Below are 19,176 nucleotides of genomic sequence, written 5' to 3' on the forward strand. Positions count from 1 at the left end.
ATTGAATGCTAATGAGCATATGTGATTATAGACAGGGATTTAGGAGAGCTACGGAGACAGCGAGATAGGTGTTAATAGTGGCATCTATTGAGGTCAGTGGCCTTGAGCAGCACATGAGTCCTTCAGCATCTCCACACAGTACATACTCATCAGGAAACAGTAAGGATGAGGGTCAGACATACGGGAACCTGCTCACCAGGAAGCCTGTTCTGACTGCCAAGGGCAGGATTCCATTCATTCCAATGATTTTACGGTTAGAATGACATATTGCAATAAAAGTCATACAAACTGACTTTATGTAACTATTCTAGAATATAAGGCTGATTTCAACCCATAAAGTAGGCAACTGCACATCAACAAAAGTGATTTTAACGTTGGTTGGGGATACTGGATGTTCTGACAAACTCCTGTGAATAGTGTCTTCTCCTTGGCACAACAAACCCTTAAGTCCAGAAGGTTCAGGAAGAACTTTAGGGTAGCTCTGAGCTCATTTCTGTGCTACTCAGAGACCCATCCTCTTGGAAGTTATGAGAAAATCCTGTCAAATGATCACATTGTGGAAGCATTAAATGCAGTATCTGGTCTCACTTTGTCTTCTGTGCTGATGACTCCTCCTCTAGTGGCCTTATTCTCCATTGGAAACATTTGATCTTTGTAAAGTAAATGTATCTGGAATATGTTGTTCTATAAAATGATACATTGTTGGAGCAGGAATAGTTGCCTTCAGATTTTAGATATATGGCAAGATTTTTCTTTGGATCATGATTTCTAATTTGTTTTCTATATCACTTAAAACATATCTCTAAGTGGATAAGCCTAAGATCATTGAACTACTTTAAGGAAAAAAATTTAAACCTTCCTATCTGAGTCTGATAAAATGTAGCAGTTTTACTAATTCTGGTGGAAATACAGGTAGGAATAAATTTGCTTATGAGAACTGAAGACAAACAGGCCCCAGGAGTTCCTACTGAATGGTGAATTCACATATTCATTAGCCAAGTTTTATCAATAGGGAATTTTCGAAATCTAAAAAGGTTTTCAATACTAATATTAATATTTCAACAATCTTTATACTACACTTAAAATAAATTATGTTTATGATATTTACACATTTGAAATTAATGAGTTACATATAAATACCTAAAGCATTAAACTTTATATTCAAAGAAAAGTTGCATATACATGCATAGATGGTCTCTCCATTATACAATGGTCTTGTTTAATTCTTATTTAATGACTCTGGGATAATGATATTTATTGTAAATAAATGCCTTTTTTTATATTTATGTTACCATTGTTTATACATGAGTGTCATAAGAAAATGAAAAACAGAGAACATTATCTTACTCAACCGCGTCCATTTCTTAACAGCTTTGTTTTTTTTTAACCTTAAGTTAATTAAAGATTAGGGAAGATTTTTAAACATAATATAAAGTGTGAGCTTTATCAGGAGTCTACTGCCTTGTTATAGCACTAAGAGAAAATGGTAACATCCTGCATTGGACTTTCCATAGTCCTGAAAGTGCTTGCTTCCCTCCTCCCATGCTTGCCAATAAATCCTTTGGATTAGGGATGGATTGTAACCCGCAGCCAACTTTCCAAATTTCAGAGTGCATTTGTAAACTTTTTGAAAAGGGAACATGATTGAGTGACTGGTTCACTTCACACCTGGAGTGACTTTTCAGACAAAAGCAAGACTGGCCAGAGAACAGGTATGCTCATGTCCAAAGCAGGTACTCAACGTCATGCTCCAGCTCTCTGTGGTGAAAACTGACTCTGCAGACAGCTACACAGACTTCCACTTGGCCGCATCAGGTTGGAAAGCATCAAAGCACAACAGACAGCATTGCACTCAAAAATGCAATAATTTCAGGCAACACACAGAGGCTGCAAGGGTGGCGTAACGAGGGGTCAGGAAATGATCAACTCTGACACAGCAAGCAGTCAGTAAGGTTCACACAGCTTCTTGATCACCTTGCAAGGAGTTTGGGTCCAGAAGCTACATCCTCCTGTTCTAAGAATATGCAAGTCATGGGCTGCCCCTCTTAGAGAAAGCTAAATTCCCTTACATGTGCAATGAGCAGATTAGCAAGTAATATTACCTTAAGACTAATAAACTATAACTAGAAACACATACAGAATTTAAATTCTTTAACAATTTGATGCCCAAATTGCTGAATAAAAGGGTATTAAATAATATTTAAAATCAAATGAATTTAGTTCTACCATGTATTTTGTCTGGGTTATCAGAAATTTCAACAGTGTATAAAATATAGAGAAATGAGAACATCAGGGGAAATACAAATAAAAAGTGAAACTGGACAATTTAAATAGAATGAGATACCAAAAATTAGCAAAAATGGTTAATCTATTGCTTCTGTAACTATGATTCACATTAATAATATGCACTAACATTTACTTGGAGCTATTCCTGTTTCTGGTTTTTAAATATATCAGTACTGCAGTGATCCCTCAGCTTCTAATTCCTGCCTGCACAGAAGGAATTGTTCTTGACCAGGAGAAAACTGACACTAGCTGGTTTGCTGTGACACAATGACCGAAGAAAATGAAGGAAATATAAATGAGAAGTAAAAAAAATCCCAATATAGATTGAGTAGAAAGACTCTGAGATATCCAGTATTTAGTGGCAGAAGGAAAACTGTCTGGAGGCCAGTGTTCATTTTGGGATACACGGTGTAACTATTTCAGCCAACACATCTCCACTCCAGCCAACAAAACCAAATCAAAATTAAAAATAAAAGTAAGATTAGATGTGGAAAATGTGTGTAGCTGAAAGGAGGAGGAGCCTGATAGAAAGTAAAAATCCTAATACTGACCTATCTCTGGTTCATCATTATTTTTTTCTTTCCTTTGAATTTTTGAGGTAGAGTTTCAACTCACCTTTGTGGTATTGGGGATTGAACTCAGGCCCTTTACACCAAACTCTATCCCCCATTTTTATATCTTACTTTGAAACAAGGTCTTAAATCATTAAGTGATCCAGGCTGGGTGAGGACTCATAATCCTCCAAGCTCAGCATCCCGGAGTGCAAGGATTACAGCATGCACCACAACACCTGGCTCAAGTTGCTTTAAACTTGCTATGCAGCCCAGGCTGGTCTCAAACTCACAGACCTTCTGCCTCAGCCTCCCACATGCTAGGATTAGAGGTGTGCTCCACTATACCCCGCTTCTCTTTCATTTTTGGTAAGATTGGTCATGGAACTGATTCGATATTTTAATGAAATTTATCTGGATCCCTGAAATATTTTTTGCAGCCAGTCATCTATGCATGTTTAGAGGAATTTTAAAAATGTATTTGTTTTAATAAATGTATTCGAGATGCATGTTTAAACCAAACTGTCTTACTGCACAGCTTCCATCTTAATTCCTAATACGTTCCTTCCCTATTGAGTTCTTTTGGGTGAAGTTCTAGCAGGTAATTCATGTATGTTATCACAAGAGTCCTTGTCAAAGCCAGGAGGTTGGCTTCAATGACAAACACACACACCAACACACGGACACACACCCACTCTCAGCTCCATGGCATTCTCTCTCTGCAGTTATTCTGACCCAAGCCATACTCACAATGTTAGTGACATCTGGAGAGGCTCCGTTCTGCAGCAGAAGGAGGACAATGTTCAAGTGGCCCATGAAGGCAGCCACATGTATTGGTGTGAGGCCAGACTGCGAAACAAAGCGACAGCAGTTTTACTCCTCTGCACCCGCGAAGCTTTGGGGCTTCTTCAGATAAATAAAACTTGAGTGAAGAGGACAGAAGGTTGGTGAGAGGAAAGGGAGGAAGGAGTGAGAAAAGGAACGCTTTGTGATGAGCTGAACAGTGTTCTACCTCTGTGATAGCTTGGATTGAAGCCCCATATTTCACCAGCAGTTCCATGACTTTGATGCGGTTTTTCTTGCAGGCAATGTGCAGTGGAGTAAAACCATTCTGTGCAAAAGACAATCGAGTTAGTCGAAAACATGCAGAAATGATTCTCACACAACTCCATGCTGGCACCTGGCAGGCAATCATGTTACACTGTCATATCGTGTCACCAGTTCTTCAGATCCGACCGGTGTTGTTAGGACTCAAAAGGAAATGTGCTGGTGTGTTCCTGGGGCACCTGACCTTGCTTCTGTGTGTAATTCTGTGTGCTTACCAAGAAAAATAGAGGAAGAAAATACTCGGATGACTCTTCGAAGAATAAAAAGTGGAAGGACAACTGGATTTCAGAAACTCTGAGATATTCGAGGGTACACTGGTCAGATGAACCAAAGATACACTGACAAGAAGCCTGTACCTGTATGATGAAGGCCACTTCCAAAGCACAGGAAATGTCCAGCTGTCTTCAAAATCTGAGAACATGGCCACCTTTATAGTAAAGATTTCAGCTTTGCTACCATTTTCTTTAGGCAAAAGTGTTTCAAATTAGGAGAAATCATTTATGCTGATGATATTTATATCCTAAAGGTATAATTTTATATGGAAAGTTTTTAGAATGTATATGCCAATCTGATACATTTTTATAAAGAAGTCAAATATTTTCTCAAATATTTTTGAGAAAAGCATGGAGAATTTCTGGGAGAACTCCAAAGGATGGTGGAAAAGTCTGTAAGGAACTCTATAACTTTGTAAATGGGATTAATTTCCAGGAATTGAAGAAATTATGTCAATGTTGAGCTCCATGCCTGATTGTTCTATGTTATATTTGTCACCTTTTTATTTAAATAATGATCCTTTATTGAGTTATATCTGTTCTGCCAGTTAACAATTTTGCATGTCCTAATGGAGATGGATAATTAGGCAATATTTTTACACATTAATAGTTCTCAGAAAAGCAAACAGTATCACTTAAGCTAATGACTATTTATTTTTCAGAGTGGAGTGATAACATAGTTTGCTCCGTTTCCAATATTTATAAACTATATAATAAGCCAGATATAAACAGTTACATGGACATATAACATCTAAAATATCTGTAATTATTAAATTGTAGTATTTTATAAGTTTATTAACCACTATCTAATTAAAATTAATATATTCAACTCCCCATGAGAAAATTAGTATCATCACATATTTGTCTATAACCCTAAAAGTATATTCATGTTCCAGATAATTATTTAAATGGATTACAATGGAAATTTTCACAAAAAAATTTGATGATTTTTGTGGTATTTTCTCACATACTGATTGAAGAATTTTGACTGACATAAAGCAGGTAAACATACAAGAAAGGAGATTTGCTTTTAGTTTGAGAATTAGGAAACAAGTGGTATAAATTAGTACAAAGCCTAATACTCCCAATGATTATTGTTAGAATATCAGTGAACTAAAGAAGATTTATTTGTTTTTTGTTTTGTTTTGTTTGGTTTGGTTTGGTTTGGTTTGGTTTTTCTCCGGTACCAGGAACTGAACTCACGACCCTGCACTTGCCAGGCAGGCGCTTTGCCGCTGAGCTAAATCCCCAGCCCCCAATAAGATTTATTTGATATTAGACTTCAGGAGACACAGAAGCTGCTCTGGAACTGAGCCTGGAAGTTTTCTTTTGAGCAATTCCTGGGATGGAGTCTATAAAATGCTTCCCAAAGCAATAATACAGTAGGGGTCACTTTTCTATTAGCCGTGGTTGGGAAGTCAGGTCAGTAAGGAAACTCTCCAAGTGAACTCTTCACAAGCTTCTGCTTCATACTAGCTTCCACAGTCAAATGGAGTATCATCTTAAAATCTACTTTTGGCACCAAGGATGTGACTCAGCTGCATGGCGCCTGCCTGGCAAGCATGAGGTCCTGAGTTCAATTCCCAGCATCAAAAAAATTCTATTTTTCCCTCAAAGAGATTAATATAATTTAACCTTTTTATAATTGTATTCTCATTGTGCCTCATATCTAGAGGAATAGAGAAGTGATTTTATACCTTCCCGTTTTTTCAGGTTCTACTTTTCATATAAATTGCTCATCTGTCCACAGTTTTATATCTATCTATTCACAACTCCCTGGTTTCAGAAATGTCACTTTGATGTTCTCTTGCATCTGCCCCTACTCACCGTCATTTAATATCAAACAATGGAGGCGTGAGGCAGGCAGGGGAAGTGCATGGGAAGTGACAGAGCCAGATTAACTGCATGTCTGCAACTGTGCACTGCTGGCGTGGGTGCCATTAGTCACTGCCTGTGGGTTTGCTCGTTTGGGGTTGTGTTCAGTGAAATGGATTGGGCCAGGTTTACCAGGGCTCTGGCGTTCGGATTGGCTCTCTTGTCCAGAAGGAGTTTGGTGACGCGGTAGTGACCACAGTGTGCAGCAACGTGGAGGGCCGTCAGGTAGTCCAGGGTGACGTCATCGACAGGCGCCTTGTGCTGCAGCAGGTGTTTCACACACTCCACGTGATCCCCCTGCGCGGCCATGTGGAGCGGGGACAGCCCATTCTGCACAAAACGACACCAACGTCACTTTTATATTATTCCTTTCAAGTTTGGGAACACGGCAAAGTCAGTGCTGCATCTCTAGCACAGCTCAGGGCAGGAAAAAAACTATGTTTCATTTCACATCTGGATGAAATGCAGACTGAAGAAAAAGCAAGCAAAGAGAAAGTTTATATTTATAATTATATATCTCTTAGGTAAACTCGTATTAGCTAATACGTTTTTCATTAATGAATAATATGTGCAGCAAGTCAGGCTGATTTTATGGTTACTAGGGCAACATTAGATAGATAGACGTAAGTGATGGCTGTTGCTTGAATTATTTGCATCTGATTCCACACACAGCAGTCTACGTTCAGTGAATCTCTCTACTGATATTTCTTTGCTTGTGAAAAGAGGAAAGTTGCATGAAGGAAGAGCAAATAGGTAGATCGAAGAGGAAAGTGAAATTTGATCATCTCTAACTCATGAAATTCAGTGATTTCCTTTTCAAACCATACTACGGACTTAGAGAGAGGGACAGAAGAGAATGAAGCCATGGTGGACCATTTGTTAGTGACCTCACAGCCTTTACATGTAGGAACAATCTAAATGGATCATCACTGGTGCTGCCCCCAGCAGCTTCACCCTTCATTCTAGAAGGCCCCCAACAGCAGAAACACAGGGCGGTGGTGGGGGTGGTGCTCATCAGGCTAAGTAAGGTGCTCTCTCTCTCTCTCTCTGTCTGTCTGTCTCTCTCTCTTGTTTTAAAGGCTAAATAAATTTCAGAGAAATATATGTAAAATTAGGAAATCAACTGAATTAGAAAAATATTTACCCATTCAAGAGACTGGGTTATTGTTTTTTTTTCTTAATAACCAAGTATGGTCTCTATAAAAATGATTACTGACAACAGTTCGGTAATCATTACATTCAGAGAAATAGAAGTATTGAATAAAATGCTGGAGAAAAACTACACAGTTCAATCTTCTCAAGAGGGAAGATGAGTTCAATGGTAGGAAACAACTAAAAACAAATACATTGCAAAATTTTTATTAGCACCTGTTTGCAGCACATATGCTTACAGTCCTTGTGTGGAGTTGGCACATTGACAGGGCACATCGGAATTACTTCTCCATCCCCCTTTTCTCCCTCCCTCCCCTTCCTCCCACTCCCCCATCTCTGACCCCCTTCCCATTTGAGAAGGATCTGTCTCCCTGCTTCCTGCTAGCTATCTTTTATTTCACTCTTTATTTATACTTTTGGGGTTCTTGTATAAAAAAACATGTGCTATTAAGCTTGTGTGTCTGATTTATTTCACTTAACATAATGGTCTCAAGGGGCATCCATTTTCCTACAAATGACTCAAGTTTATCTTTCTTTGTGTGGCAGTTTGTGGATGGTAGAGTTAAAATGACTTAAATAACACGTTTATTTCTTTCTGAAATAATTTTCATTCATGATTATTGCATTTTTGTTGAGAAGACCATATGATGCACCGAGAAAAGAGAGGTGGGCTGAGCCGGCATCTGTGCATTGGAGGGGAGATGATGCTTCCGGAAGAGGAAGGGTCTTGAGACCATAACGCTACGTGAAACAAGTCAGATGCAGCAAGTTAAATATCAAGCTGTTTCTTTCACATGAAAACCCAAAGTATACATAAAGGAAAATAAAACAGAGATGTGGGAAACAGGTAGGCAGACTTTTAGGATGGGGAAAGGGGTCTGGGGGAGGGGGAGTCTAAAATGATTAAAATATGGTTTATAGGGCTGGGGATTTAGCTCAGCGGCAAAAGCGTCTGCCTGGCAAGCGCAAGGTCGTGAGTTCGGTTCCTGGTACCAGAGAAAAACCAAAAACTAAAATAAAATAAAATAAAATATGGTTTATAATGTACAGCTCCCCAAAATGAATGGAGCTACATTAATTATGTTTTTAATGTAAAACAAATTCAGGCCTTGTCAATGTTTGCCCTGAGAATTAAAATACATATTAGCATAGAAAGTCGTCAATGCTAAGGGGAAAATGAAGGCACAGAACGTCCAAGGGGGTTTGTGCCTGTAAATGCAACATGTTTAAGGTAGCCACAAATGCCCTACTGAGAGGGTGAGCGATGACATGATGAACGCCAATGTGGGGGCAGGGTGGGGGAAGGGCGGGGGGGCAGAAGAGAAGCAGGCACCATGTCAGGCTGGGACACACATGGCACCAAAGACATCCATGGACAGTGAGGACAAGGTGGCTTCAGAGAAGGAAATTAGGAGGCTGAATAAGGGGAGGAATCCAGGCAGGTTAGGGCCTTTCAGAGTCAGAGCAGTGCCTGGCGTTCCACTCGGAGAGAAATAAGGTGTTCCTCAAAGGGTTAGGGCTATGGGATTACCCTGGCTGTTGTATTAAAAACAGACTGGGCTAGAGGGACAAGAAGGCAGGCCAATTAGGGGCCTCTTGTAGCCACCCAGATGCAGTGGTGACTTGGACCAAAGTGGTGGTCAGGAGACTGTTGGGAAGCTGCTGACTTAAGGCAATAGGGTTTGGTAATAGGATATGGAGAATGAGATACGAAGCATTCGGTCTGGGAAACTGAAAGGATGGGAAGGCCATCAATTAAGAAAAGAAAGACTATAGGGGAATTAGGGTTAGAGTGGAGGAAAATATCAGATGCTTAATTTTGGACTAAATTTGAGATGCCCAATACAGACCCGCACATTAACGGTGAGTTGACATCAACATATGCAATTCTATTTAGTGAAGCTATGTCTCCTTTCTAATTTTTTTATTGTCTTCAGTTGTTTGATCAATCCGGCATTCTTATATCTGGTAATCTGAGCCACGTAGTTGAAGATCACAATACGTAATATAACAACCATTGCTAACTCCGATCGTCTTGTTTTGAAATCCTATATTGTTTCTATTGTTTTTGTGTTGCTTTGTTTTTGTCTTCATTGTTGTTATGTTATGCTTTTCTCTTTAAAATAAAAAAATATGGACTTCTAGAAATGTGCACTATGTGCCACCCCCAGGATATATGCACATTTCATGATGAAACTGCATGAGATTTGATAGAAAGTAAGGCGTGGGGGGAGAGAGGGAAGCAGAAACAGACAGAGAGACAGAGACAGAGACAACAGACAGAGACTGAGCTCTGGTTCTCTCTCAGAGGCCTGAGAGATAAAGAGGAACTCACAGAGCAGATGGAGAAGTGGGAGCAGAACGCAGAAGGAAAGCAGAAGAATATAGTACCTAGAAGACACATAAAGAAAATGCTTGGAGAAGGGAGGAGTAAGAAGTTGTGCCAGATGATAGTAATGGGACAGAACGCAGACTGCACCGGCTCTGATTCATTTCACTGAATGGATATGAAAGAGGGAATCTGGGGAAATCCCTGCGTGACTGCTTGGATTTTCCCAGTGCTTTGGAAAGTGAAGAAAAGGAAAGAAGGCTACAAAGTTCAAAGGTAAAGTGCAGACTGGTTAGGCAGCTGAGGAGCAAGAGCAAACAGACTTAGAAATTACAATTTGACTGGCAGGTGGCATTATGGGCTGACTTGAAGCTAGTAATTGTGAATTTAAAGTGAGCTGTGTCACTGTAGCCACATTCAGGCACAGGAATGTAAACTGGATCTAATCAAAGTGAAATGCAGGATGTGAGTATGGATGTGCCAAAAGAGCTGTAAGAATGAAGAATTTATGCTGGGTAGAGGTGAGGGCACAGGGGAATGAGAGACCCGAAAACGGTGACTGAAAGTCCCAGCACACGGAAGAACTCCTGGAACTGGGGTTCTGAAGAGAGTGAGCTGACATACAGAAAGCAGCGGTTGGAGAGCAGGGGGCTGAAAAGGAAATTATGGAGGGTTTACAGTTCTCACACTGAGAGGCCAGCGAGGAGAACCTGCTACTCTGTCATCCAGATCATGAAAGTCATGGAGAATTGGAAATGGCTAGTGGTGAAGACTCAGTTTGCTGAGAGCTGAGTTTCCAAAGAATGAGCGAGAGTTGCTTCCGGGAGAAAATAAGGGGTGATTCAAAAGTTTTTCATGGAGGAAGAGAGCGAACAGTCTGGTATTAGGCACCTCTTCTACTCCCTGGCTGTGGCCTTAGCTCACCGCATTCTGATTAGTTCACCCTCCTGCAGACAGCACTGCTCTTTCTAATGACCTTCTGTGCAGCTTGCCTAGTAAATTCTATACTTCTTAAGGTGTAGAATTATTCTTTATTCATCTTGAAAGTCTCTGTGTCCTGCCTGGCTCACTGTGTCTTCTCAACCTATGCCAGCCACATGCCTGCATGCATGAATGAATGAATATGATCATATAGCCATGAGTATTTAATACTGGGTCTTTACATCCGAATGATACTGATTTTACAGGAAAAACATTAAATATACCCCCAAAGTAATGCGTGGTCTTCCTTAATGATATGGCAATCACAGGGAAACTATGTAGAGTTTGCTGATTTGTGGAAGAGCACATCTGCCTATCTTTAGCTTGATATATGTTTTCTATTGGCTGTAACATGATTGGTCGAAAATTGTATCCTCATGGAAATTGCAATGTTTCTTCAACAAAAATTTCCATAATTATCTCTGCATTTCTGCCTCAAACTGTTGCATTTTATTTTATTTTATTTTATATTTTTGAGAGAGGGTGTTGCTATGTTGCCCAGGCTGGCCTCAAACTCATGGCAATCCTCCTGCCTCTGTCTACCAAGTGCTGGGATTACAGGCATGAACCACCATGCCAAGCCCTAAAATGTTACGTTTTAAAAACAGATTTCACAGAATAGATGTAAGACTGAACATAATGCACGTAATTTCTCTTAATATATTTCTCACTGGACACCACCTTTTCATGACCGGTGGGGCACCTGTGTCAAGATTAAGCTCATTCTTCATATATTTTAAATGTGTAGGCTGGTCATTTCCAAGTGATTTTTATTAAATAGCCAGTGAATAAATAATATAAATGTTAAAAATATGTGCTTGTATCAGCTGACCTTAATAACAGCATTGGTTAATATCAATCCTACTTAGGGGTGAAAGATAAGGGAGAAAATAGAAATGTGCTTTGTCTAAATTTTTGTTGTATTTAAGGATCCATTTGTTGCATATTCCATTAAATACCTGTAGGTAGTTAACATGAAGTTGTGTTTCATGATATTTTCTGATAAAGCAAAGTAAGACTAGATAATGAGGATCTACATAGTAATAAAGCTTTTAAACTACTCTTGAAAATGACAAAGTCCTACAAGTCAGCTAACAATGTAGCTGTTATCTATATGGAAAAGGTTTTCCTTATGCTTGAGCATATTAATTACAGGAGACAAAATGCTAGGTATATTATACCATAAAGAACAATATGCTGGTCAGGGATGTAGCTCAGTAGCACAAGCACCTGCCTGGCAAGTGCAAGGTCCTGAGTTCAATTCTTGGCACCAAAAAAAAAAAAAGAGAAAAGAATAATACGCTTGTTTAATGGTACTTGTAGGTGGTCAATCTTACCTTATGCTTTCCATATCAATTCTACTAATCCCAAATGTAATCAACCAACACCACTGTCAAGTAATTAATCAACACTAGTGTTAAGTATTTTGACAAGTACTGCCTAAAAGATAAAGACTGAATAAACTAAAAGATTCCTCTTTTATTGCTAAAACTAAAAGATTCCCTTTTATTGCTAACTGTGCTACTTTAAAAGAAAATTTTGTGTTTTATACTTATAAAAATCTAGACTCACAAAATCTAAGAAATATTAGTATATATATAAACTTGAATATATATGTATATATATATGTGTGTGTGTATGTATATATATATTCAAGGTTTCACATGCAGCAAAAGTAAGAAAAAATATCGGAAGAACCTGGAGGTATGCATTCAACACATCTTAATTCATGGAACTGTTCATTTTAATAATTTTTAAATGGTTTGATTTATATTGACTTAGTCTTATTCCTAGCACACAAATATTGAGTGAGCAGAAAATGCTTGACTGATGATTTACTTTGAGAACTACCAGAGATTCCAAGAATCTTGGGCTCCCACAGTACCCACCTTAGTCCTCGCCAGCAGGGGGGCACCTCGTTCCAACAGAAGCTCCACCACCTGGTCATGCCCACTTCGTGCAGCACAGTGAAGGGGCGTCAGCCCATCCTGCCGAAAGATGACAGCATTAGGCTTCAGCTCATGTTGAATTTTGTTTGTAAACCAAGACTGCAAATATTGGGACTATAAAGACGGGGCTTCTGGAAGAGAGGAAGGCAGGAAGGGGAAGGAGAAGCCAAAGTGGTTAAGATGTGATATGTAGGTGCACCAGTTTCTTCAAATGAATGAATTATATGTGGCAAACATATGCCACTTTTTAAAAAAAAAAGTGGATTTCCTAAATTTGATCCTGAGACCCTGTAGATCAGAAACAGAACTGCAACTATAGAAATGACAAATGAAAGTAAAAACAAACAGAAAACGATCCTGACAGAGGAAAGTAGGCAAAACAAGCAAGGAGACAGCCAGAGAGATTCTGCGCATGAGGGTTTATCAGAGTGAAACTGACCTCTCTCAGTTTGCATTTCTAAAGGCGTGGAAAAGCAGAGTGTTGCAGCTGGACTTTAAAGCCCTCCTCACGTGGAACCACAACCAAGAACTACATTAAATTCTACTGCTTCCAGTTTGGTTGTCCTAACACAACTTTTACCTAAAAGCTCTTTTTACTCTAACTTATTCACATGTATTCTCTCTTGAACTGTCACTACTTTAATAAATTCTCCTAAAATGTACCATGATGGCTGTACAAAAGAACAGTTTGTGTGTTCCAGATTCTGTAAGGATTTCTAATGTATATTTCTTTTTTTGTTACTTTTTGTTTTATTTTGTTTGTTTGTTTTGTGTGTGTGTGTGTGTGTGTGTGTGGCTTTTTTGTGTGTGTGTTTTTTCTTTTTTTTTGGTCTTTTTTGAGACAGGGTCTCAATATGCAGTTCAAGCTGGCCTTGAACTCACTTATGTGACCCAGGCTGGCCTTGAACTCACAATGTTCCTCCTGCCTCAGCCTCCCAAGTGCTGGGATTACAGGCATGTGCCACCATGCCTGGCGATTTTCTTTTTTATTTGGTTTTTTTTTTAAGACAGGATCTTGCTATGCAGTTCATGCTGGCCTTGCACTCATTGTGTAGCCCAGGCTGGGGTATTTCCAGCACACATTTCAATATTTAAAGATCACGGAATTATTTTCCAAAGATAACGTTTATTACTGTTAAATAACATTAAACTCTGTCCAATAGTACTGCCACATGTTATGTTATTCATGAATTGCCCGACCTTAGTACTTTAGCGTAGTTTCTGACTTCAGAGTAACCCCCAGATGTGCTCTGTTTTCCTTATTTTATTTCTGTTTAGGTTGGCATAGACAAACAAGCAGAGTGGGTGGGAAATATGAAGCAAAATTTTGGTTAAAAATAATGTGCATGAAGAGTGAAATGAGGGCCTGAAAATGTAAGTGAATCTAGAGGCTGCAGTCAAGACTGTCTCACTGAAAGAGGGGGAGAGGGTAGGTAGCAATTAGAAAAAACAGACTACAGTGAGCAGTTAAGATTTTAGAAGCTTCTGACCTATTGAGAAATGTAGCCCATCTTTTGCGTCTCTGCTTCCAAAACTATCTTTCCAGCTTACACTTTCCCCCTAACAAAAAGAATTCTTCTGGGCTGTATTCTTTCTGGCACAACATTCAGGGCTCTCTGTGCTAGATATCTGGCAAATAAGCCCAGATACAGGCACTAGCCTCCGCTACTAAAGCTCTGTGTCCTGACAGGTTGTATCACTGGGCTTCCTCGCCCTCTGGCTTCTGGTTGGGTTTGGCCAACAGGAAATGCAGCAAGGCCAGGAAGGGACCCTTCGAGGGCTCTCCCTAACCTGGCGGCACATCTGTATCAAAGCAGCCTTTCTGTGTGATTCTCTCAAGTTCTGGGAGCCTCTTCTGCTTCTCTCTTTTCCTGGTTAGGTTTGGTATTGAGCCCTGTAGTTACTGGCCTAAGGGATATGAACTATTTTCTGTGCCTTCTCTACAGCCTCCCCACAATATTATAATTTAACAAAGCCTAATCAAATTATCAAATTTGAGTGTTCCATCTGTTTTTGCCTAGAACCTTATCTGATAATGGCTCTTTGTTGAATCTATTTAGCAAATATAAAAGTACTGAATAACTAAAATAGATCTTGTAGTTTAAGCTATCTGAGAATTAGCATAAGACTGGCTTTCCAGAAAAAAAGTGTTTAGCTACTATGCTTGGCATGCCACAGTAAGTTTAAAAATTTACCAGACAGGAACCTGAAAAGGAAAGTGTGCTGGCAAAATGGTTAAAATAATTCTGCTTTCATATCTTGATAATAGCCCCCCAGGTATTACTACAGATAATAGTACCCTCAGCGGGTACTACAGAGCAATGGTTGATGTGCAAGTTATATAATAATTCAATATGGCATGGTTTTTCAAACACACTTTTAGTGGGGCTTTGTTGAGATCTAGAGTTTGGAAACCCCAAGGAGGAAATGGCAGCCTTCTGGGCAGTGGTTCGGAGTCGGCCTCCAGAGTCACAAGGCCCTGCAGACATTGCAGATCAGGACAAAGGGCCAATCTCTTAGAGGCTCAGCTTCATGATATATCAAACTGGGGCTGATTTTCTTGCTCTGGTTAACTTATAGCCTTATATGAAAGTTGAGGGAGGGGATGCTGCCTTATATCTCTTTTAGAAAAGGTAGACGACCATTTTCCATAGATTGTATAAAACCTTCACTGTGTGATCACATTGAAACCTTCAATGTACTTTTCTGGAGAATATTTAATATACATAAAGGAATGATAAGAATAAGATTAACTCTAAATCTTGCATTTATGTGTCCGCCTTTTTTTTTTTTTTTTTTTTTTTTTTTGGTATCTAGAATCGAACTCAGGACCTTGCGCTTGTCAGGCAGGTGCTGTGCCGCTGAGCTACATCCCTGGCCCTAAATCTTACATTTAATGATGTGATTGCACCTGCTCTTTTGAAAGCCATATGAATGATGATAACAAACTAAAGTGGTCCAACTAGTTCAATCTGACTAGAATTGGAATCTTTTCTACAAAGTATCGTATCAAGTTAATGCTAAAATAATTCCTTGTTCAGGATTTGTATTGCAGGACCGTTTCACTTCAATTCTTAAGCCTGTGTCTGAAGATTATGCATCCCTCCCTCTACAGTCCCATTCTTTGTGTTCCCTTGTTATCCTTACTAGAATCAGTTCATTCACATTGCTGTGCCAACCACTATATTCCGGGTAATTCTAAAAAAGTACAATCAATCAACATTAGAAGCACATCACTTACCCAGGTGGTAACCCACAACAGGAGGTTTTTACAACCATTTCTTTCCTTACATTTTTGTTTCCTCTTTCTCTGTTTAGGGCATTATTCTAAGAAATAGATCCTGAAGTTCTGTTATTAGCATAAAATGCAAATGACTAAGCTGTGTGTCCTAGGTCACGTTCTGTAACTATAAGGAAATTCATTTTCTCCTTTTGATAATCTCATTTCTCAAATGAAGTCGTCCACATTTCTCAATAAGAAAATAACACATACTTCATAAGTCATTAAGGAATGAAATGAGATATTTGTAGAATACTTAGCAGGGTGCACAGACAGCATAGATATTCGACAATTGGTAGCTATTTTTTGTTATTACTTTAATTATTACATGTCATAACAAGCAGCAAGGATGACCTCTCTTTCTGGCATATTGTTTTTATTCACCATCCTTTAATGGTTTTGTGTATTTTCATTGTTCATATTGAATATGCATTTTAATATTTTAAACATAATCCTCCTGTGGGGTATCTGCACATTTAAATAATAAATAAGTTTAAAAGCCAGAAAGAATAATGCCCTTAATAAAGCCCAAGTCAATAATTTCATTTTAACTAACTATAAAATTTTTGCTTTGACATTAAAGTGAGGTTTTCAGACACAAGCAAAGGGCTCTGGGTAAATCTCAAAATTTTAGATTCGAATCTCATCAGTGAGAAACCTGCCAGCAAGAGCAAACTGTCTCAGTGGTTATCAGAAAACTAATGAGAGTTGGGGAGAAGCCCTGGGTCAGATTTGTTTTCTAATTACCCAAAAGCCTTGATAAACCTTGCCTTTCTCTAGATAATAATCATCTCATAAAGGAGAAAAATAATGAGAGCTCAAGAGCTCAAAATTCTTGAGCAGATAGTCTACATTCAAAGCACCATATTTGTGGTTCATTTGACTGCTAGGGGAAATGGAGAAGTCTATGGCAAAATGAAGGAATAATAATTTTTATTTTTAAAGTTGTATATATAGAAGGTCTACTATATTATTCAAAATTAAGTCAAAACACATTAAACATTTCTCTGTTTTTAAATATATTTTCAAGAGACAAGAGAAAAGGTAAACTGTATCTCATTATTTTAGTAATCACTTATTTTATCCCAGAATTAGTCTCCTAGTGCCAGACCATGGTTCTTGATTTTAGTATTTACCTCTGACTTGAATTTTGCCTTTAGTATAAGGGATATAGCTTTGCTAGCTACAGCCAGAATGGAAAGAAGCTAACAATGCTTTCAGAATCCTAGATAAGGAAGTCCTTTCACTGATGGGGATTCACTGCTGTACCTCACCCTGGCACGTGTTGTACAATTGGCTCATACAAACTACAGAGAGCTGCTTTTGTGCCTCTCTTCCCAAGTCTGCATTAAGTGATACCATTCTGGTGGCTCTAAATTGATCATAGTGGAAAAAAGATAAATGCATTGTCAAAGGCAAAGGCTACAAATCAACGCTTTTTGGTTCTGTCTTGCTTTTTTTGAAAACCCATTAATAAACATTTACAGCACACTGCCCACCTAATCCCTTGAGGACTAGTGATTCAAACTTCTGTGAACACAGAAATGTACCCTGCCTTGTTAGTCACTGTATGCCGGGGTTCATGCTCCAAATAGGAACTGAATAACTACCTGCTAAAACAGCGAAAGGACAGAATGTCCCCATAATGTGCACAATTAGAAAATCTATTTTCTCTTTTTAAATCCCTGAATGAAATTCAGTTTATCTGCTGTACATGGGGTTTCACTGGATGAAATAGGGTCCAAATCTTCACTTTGAACAACTGTACTCTGCTGCCTATCATATTATTTACTGGGAATGCATAAAAACTCAGAATAATATTTTACTTAAGAAGTTTGAAATGAACAAAAGATACTACCTCTACCAAGATGACATAAGTGAAGGTATGCCTTCTTCCATAAGCATAATAGCAAATCTGCTCAGGTCAGTACAAATATAACCCTGTATGAAAAATGACTTAGGAATCAAATAGAGAAGTGAAAGATTTTTGCCATGTATTTTATATAAAATCCACATTCTCATAGCCTAATATAGACTGATCAACTTGGGGTTTTGGTATTTACAGCAAACCAAAAGACAGATGTGCAAGTCCAATTTTTGGTTTTTATTCCTGGAAAACCAATACGCTGAAACTTGAAAGACTGTCACAGTGCAGGCACTGCTTTCTGTTTCTGGGTGTTTATGAGCAAGCACAAATTTTACTTTAGGATATGAAACTTTTACATTGTTATATGAGATTTAAATCAAAGACAAGGAAGCCATGTCCTTGAAAATAAGCTGCCTGTGTTTACTGCCTAGCGCTGCTAAGACGCCTGGTAAGAGGATACGAGAGCAATCAGAAGAGAGGAAACTGAAAGAGCAGAGACACTCACCCTGGTCTTGGCGTCGATCTGACCACCCCGGTCCAGTAAGAGCTTCACCATGTTTGTGTTACCTCTTTTTGAAGCCACATGCAGAGGAGTGATTCCATTCTACACAGGAAGAAAGACCAAAAATAGCAAGTTGGGGAGGACAGGGCAGGGCGGCAAAAACAGCACAGAAGTGGTTGTGATCCACATTGTATTTTGACCCACAGTTCTTATGTTTTTAACTTTTCAGGGTCAAAGAAGCACCCAAACTGCAATGCACTACTGTTACAGAACAAAAGATAGAATGAAACTTCCTAAGTTAGTCAATAACTACTACGTATGTATTGGATGTACACTTTACAGTCAAGGGACAAAGGGGGAACTGTGTAATAGAAAACAAAACCTTAAATGCTACCGACCACAGACCCTAGTTCAGTGTTTCTTTTTATAATACTCATGCACTTAAGAGTAGGTTATAAATATACATATCAGTACCAGTGGAACAACGGCTCTTTAAAAATCTTCAGACTAATTCAGTAAAAAAACCAACTTGAAAATAGGCCAACATAGTTTCAGGCCAGAAGACATCTGAGGAGAAAAATACTACACATAAGGATGAAATTTATTTATGTTATTGGCTGTCCTGTGTCATCATTATGACAAGGATATGATCGGAATTTTTGTGTCATAATTTCTGAATATTCGAATATTGCATTAACTGACTCAAATACTGTTACATATATGAATTTTATAACCATTATGTAAATGAATTCTTTCCAAAAAAGCAAACCATTAACATATTGCTCCATGTAATGTCTTTTTATATATTTTAGTGAGATTCTTTAAAGAAGGAAACTAAGTCATTAAACAAAAAAAATTCCTGTCAAATTATATACCCTCTTAGCACTGTAAGTTATACCAATATATTGTGTGTTTCATGTTTTAATATTGTTTTCATTGTTTATTGACTTGAAACTGATCTCATGATTTATGACACATAACTGCTCAAACTGATGCCATAATTAATAGCCTCTGAACCTATTGCA

The 19,176-nt window shown here is 38.5% G+C and overlaps 1 protein-coding gene across 3 annotated transcripts in view; it reads right to left on the reverse strand.

Annotated features, from left to right (window-relative positions):
* Positions 1 to 19,176, reverse strand: part of Ank2 (ankyrin 2, neuronal) — a 313,838-nt gene that overhangs the window by 109,160 nt on the left and 185,502 nt on the right. For all 3 annotated transcript variants that reach the window (XM_005397083.2, XM_005397085.2, XM_013520726.1), the window contains exons 9-13: positions 18,155 to 18,253; positions 12,443 to 12,541; positions 6,224 to 6,421; positions 3,850 to 3,948; positions 3,588 to 3,686 (exon numbers count right to left, since the gene is read on the reverse strand). In XM_005397083.2, the coding sequence (XP_005397140.1) occupies positions 3,588 to 3,686; positions 3,850 to 3,948; positions 6,224 to 6,421; positions 12,443 to 12,541; positions 18,155 to 18,253 (594 nt within the window). The remainder of the gene's footprint in view (positions 1 to 3,587; positions 3,687 to 3,849; positions 3,949 to 6,223; positions 6,422 to 12,442; positions 12,542 to 18,154; positions 18,254 to 19,176) is intronic.

This window comes from Chinchilla lanigera, unplaced genomic scaffold, assembly GCF_000276665.1.
Source record: "Chinchilla lanigera isolate Chin_1 unplaced genomic scaffold, ChiLan1.0 scaffold00056, whole genome shotgun sequence".
Taxonomy (NCBI): domain Eukaryota; kingdom Metazoa; phylum Chordata; class Mammalia; order Rodentia; family Chinchillidae; genus Chinchilla; species Chinchilla lanigera.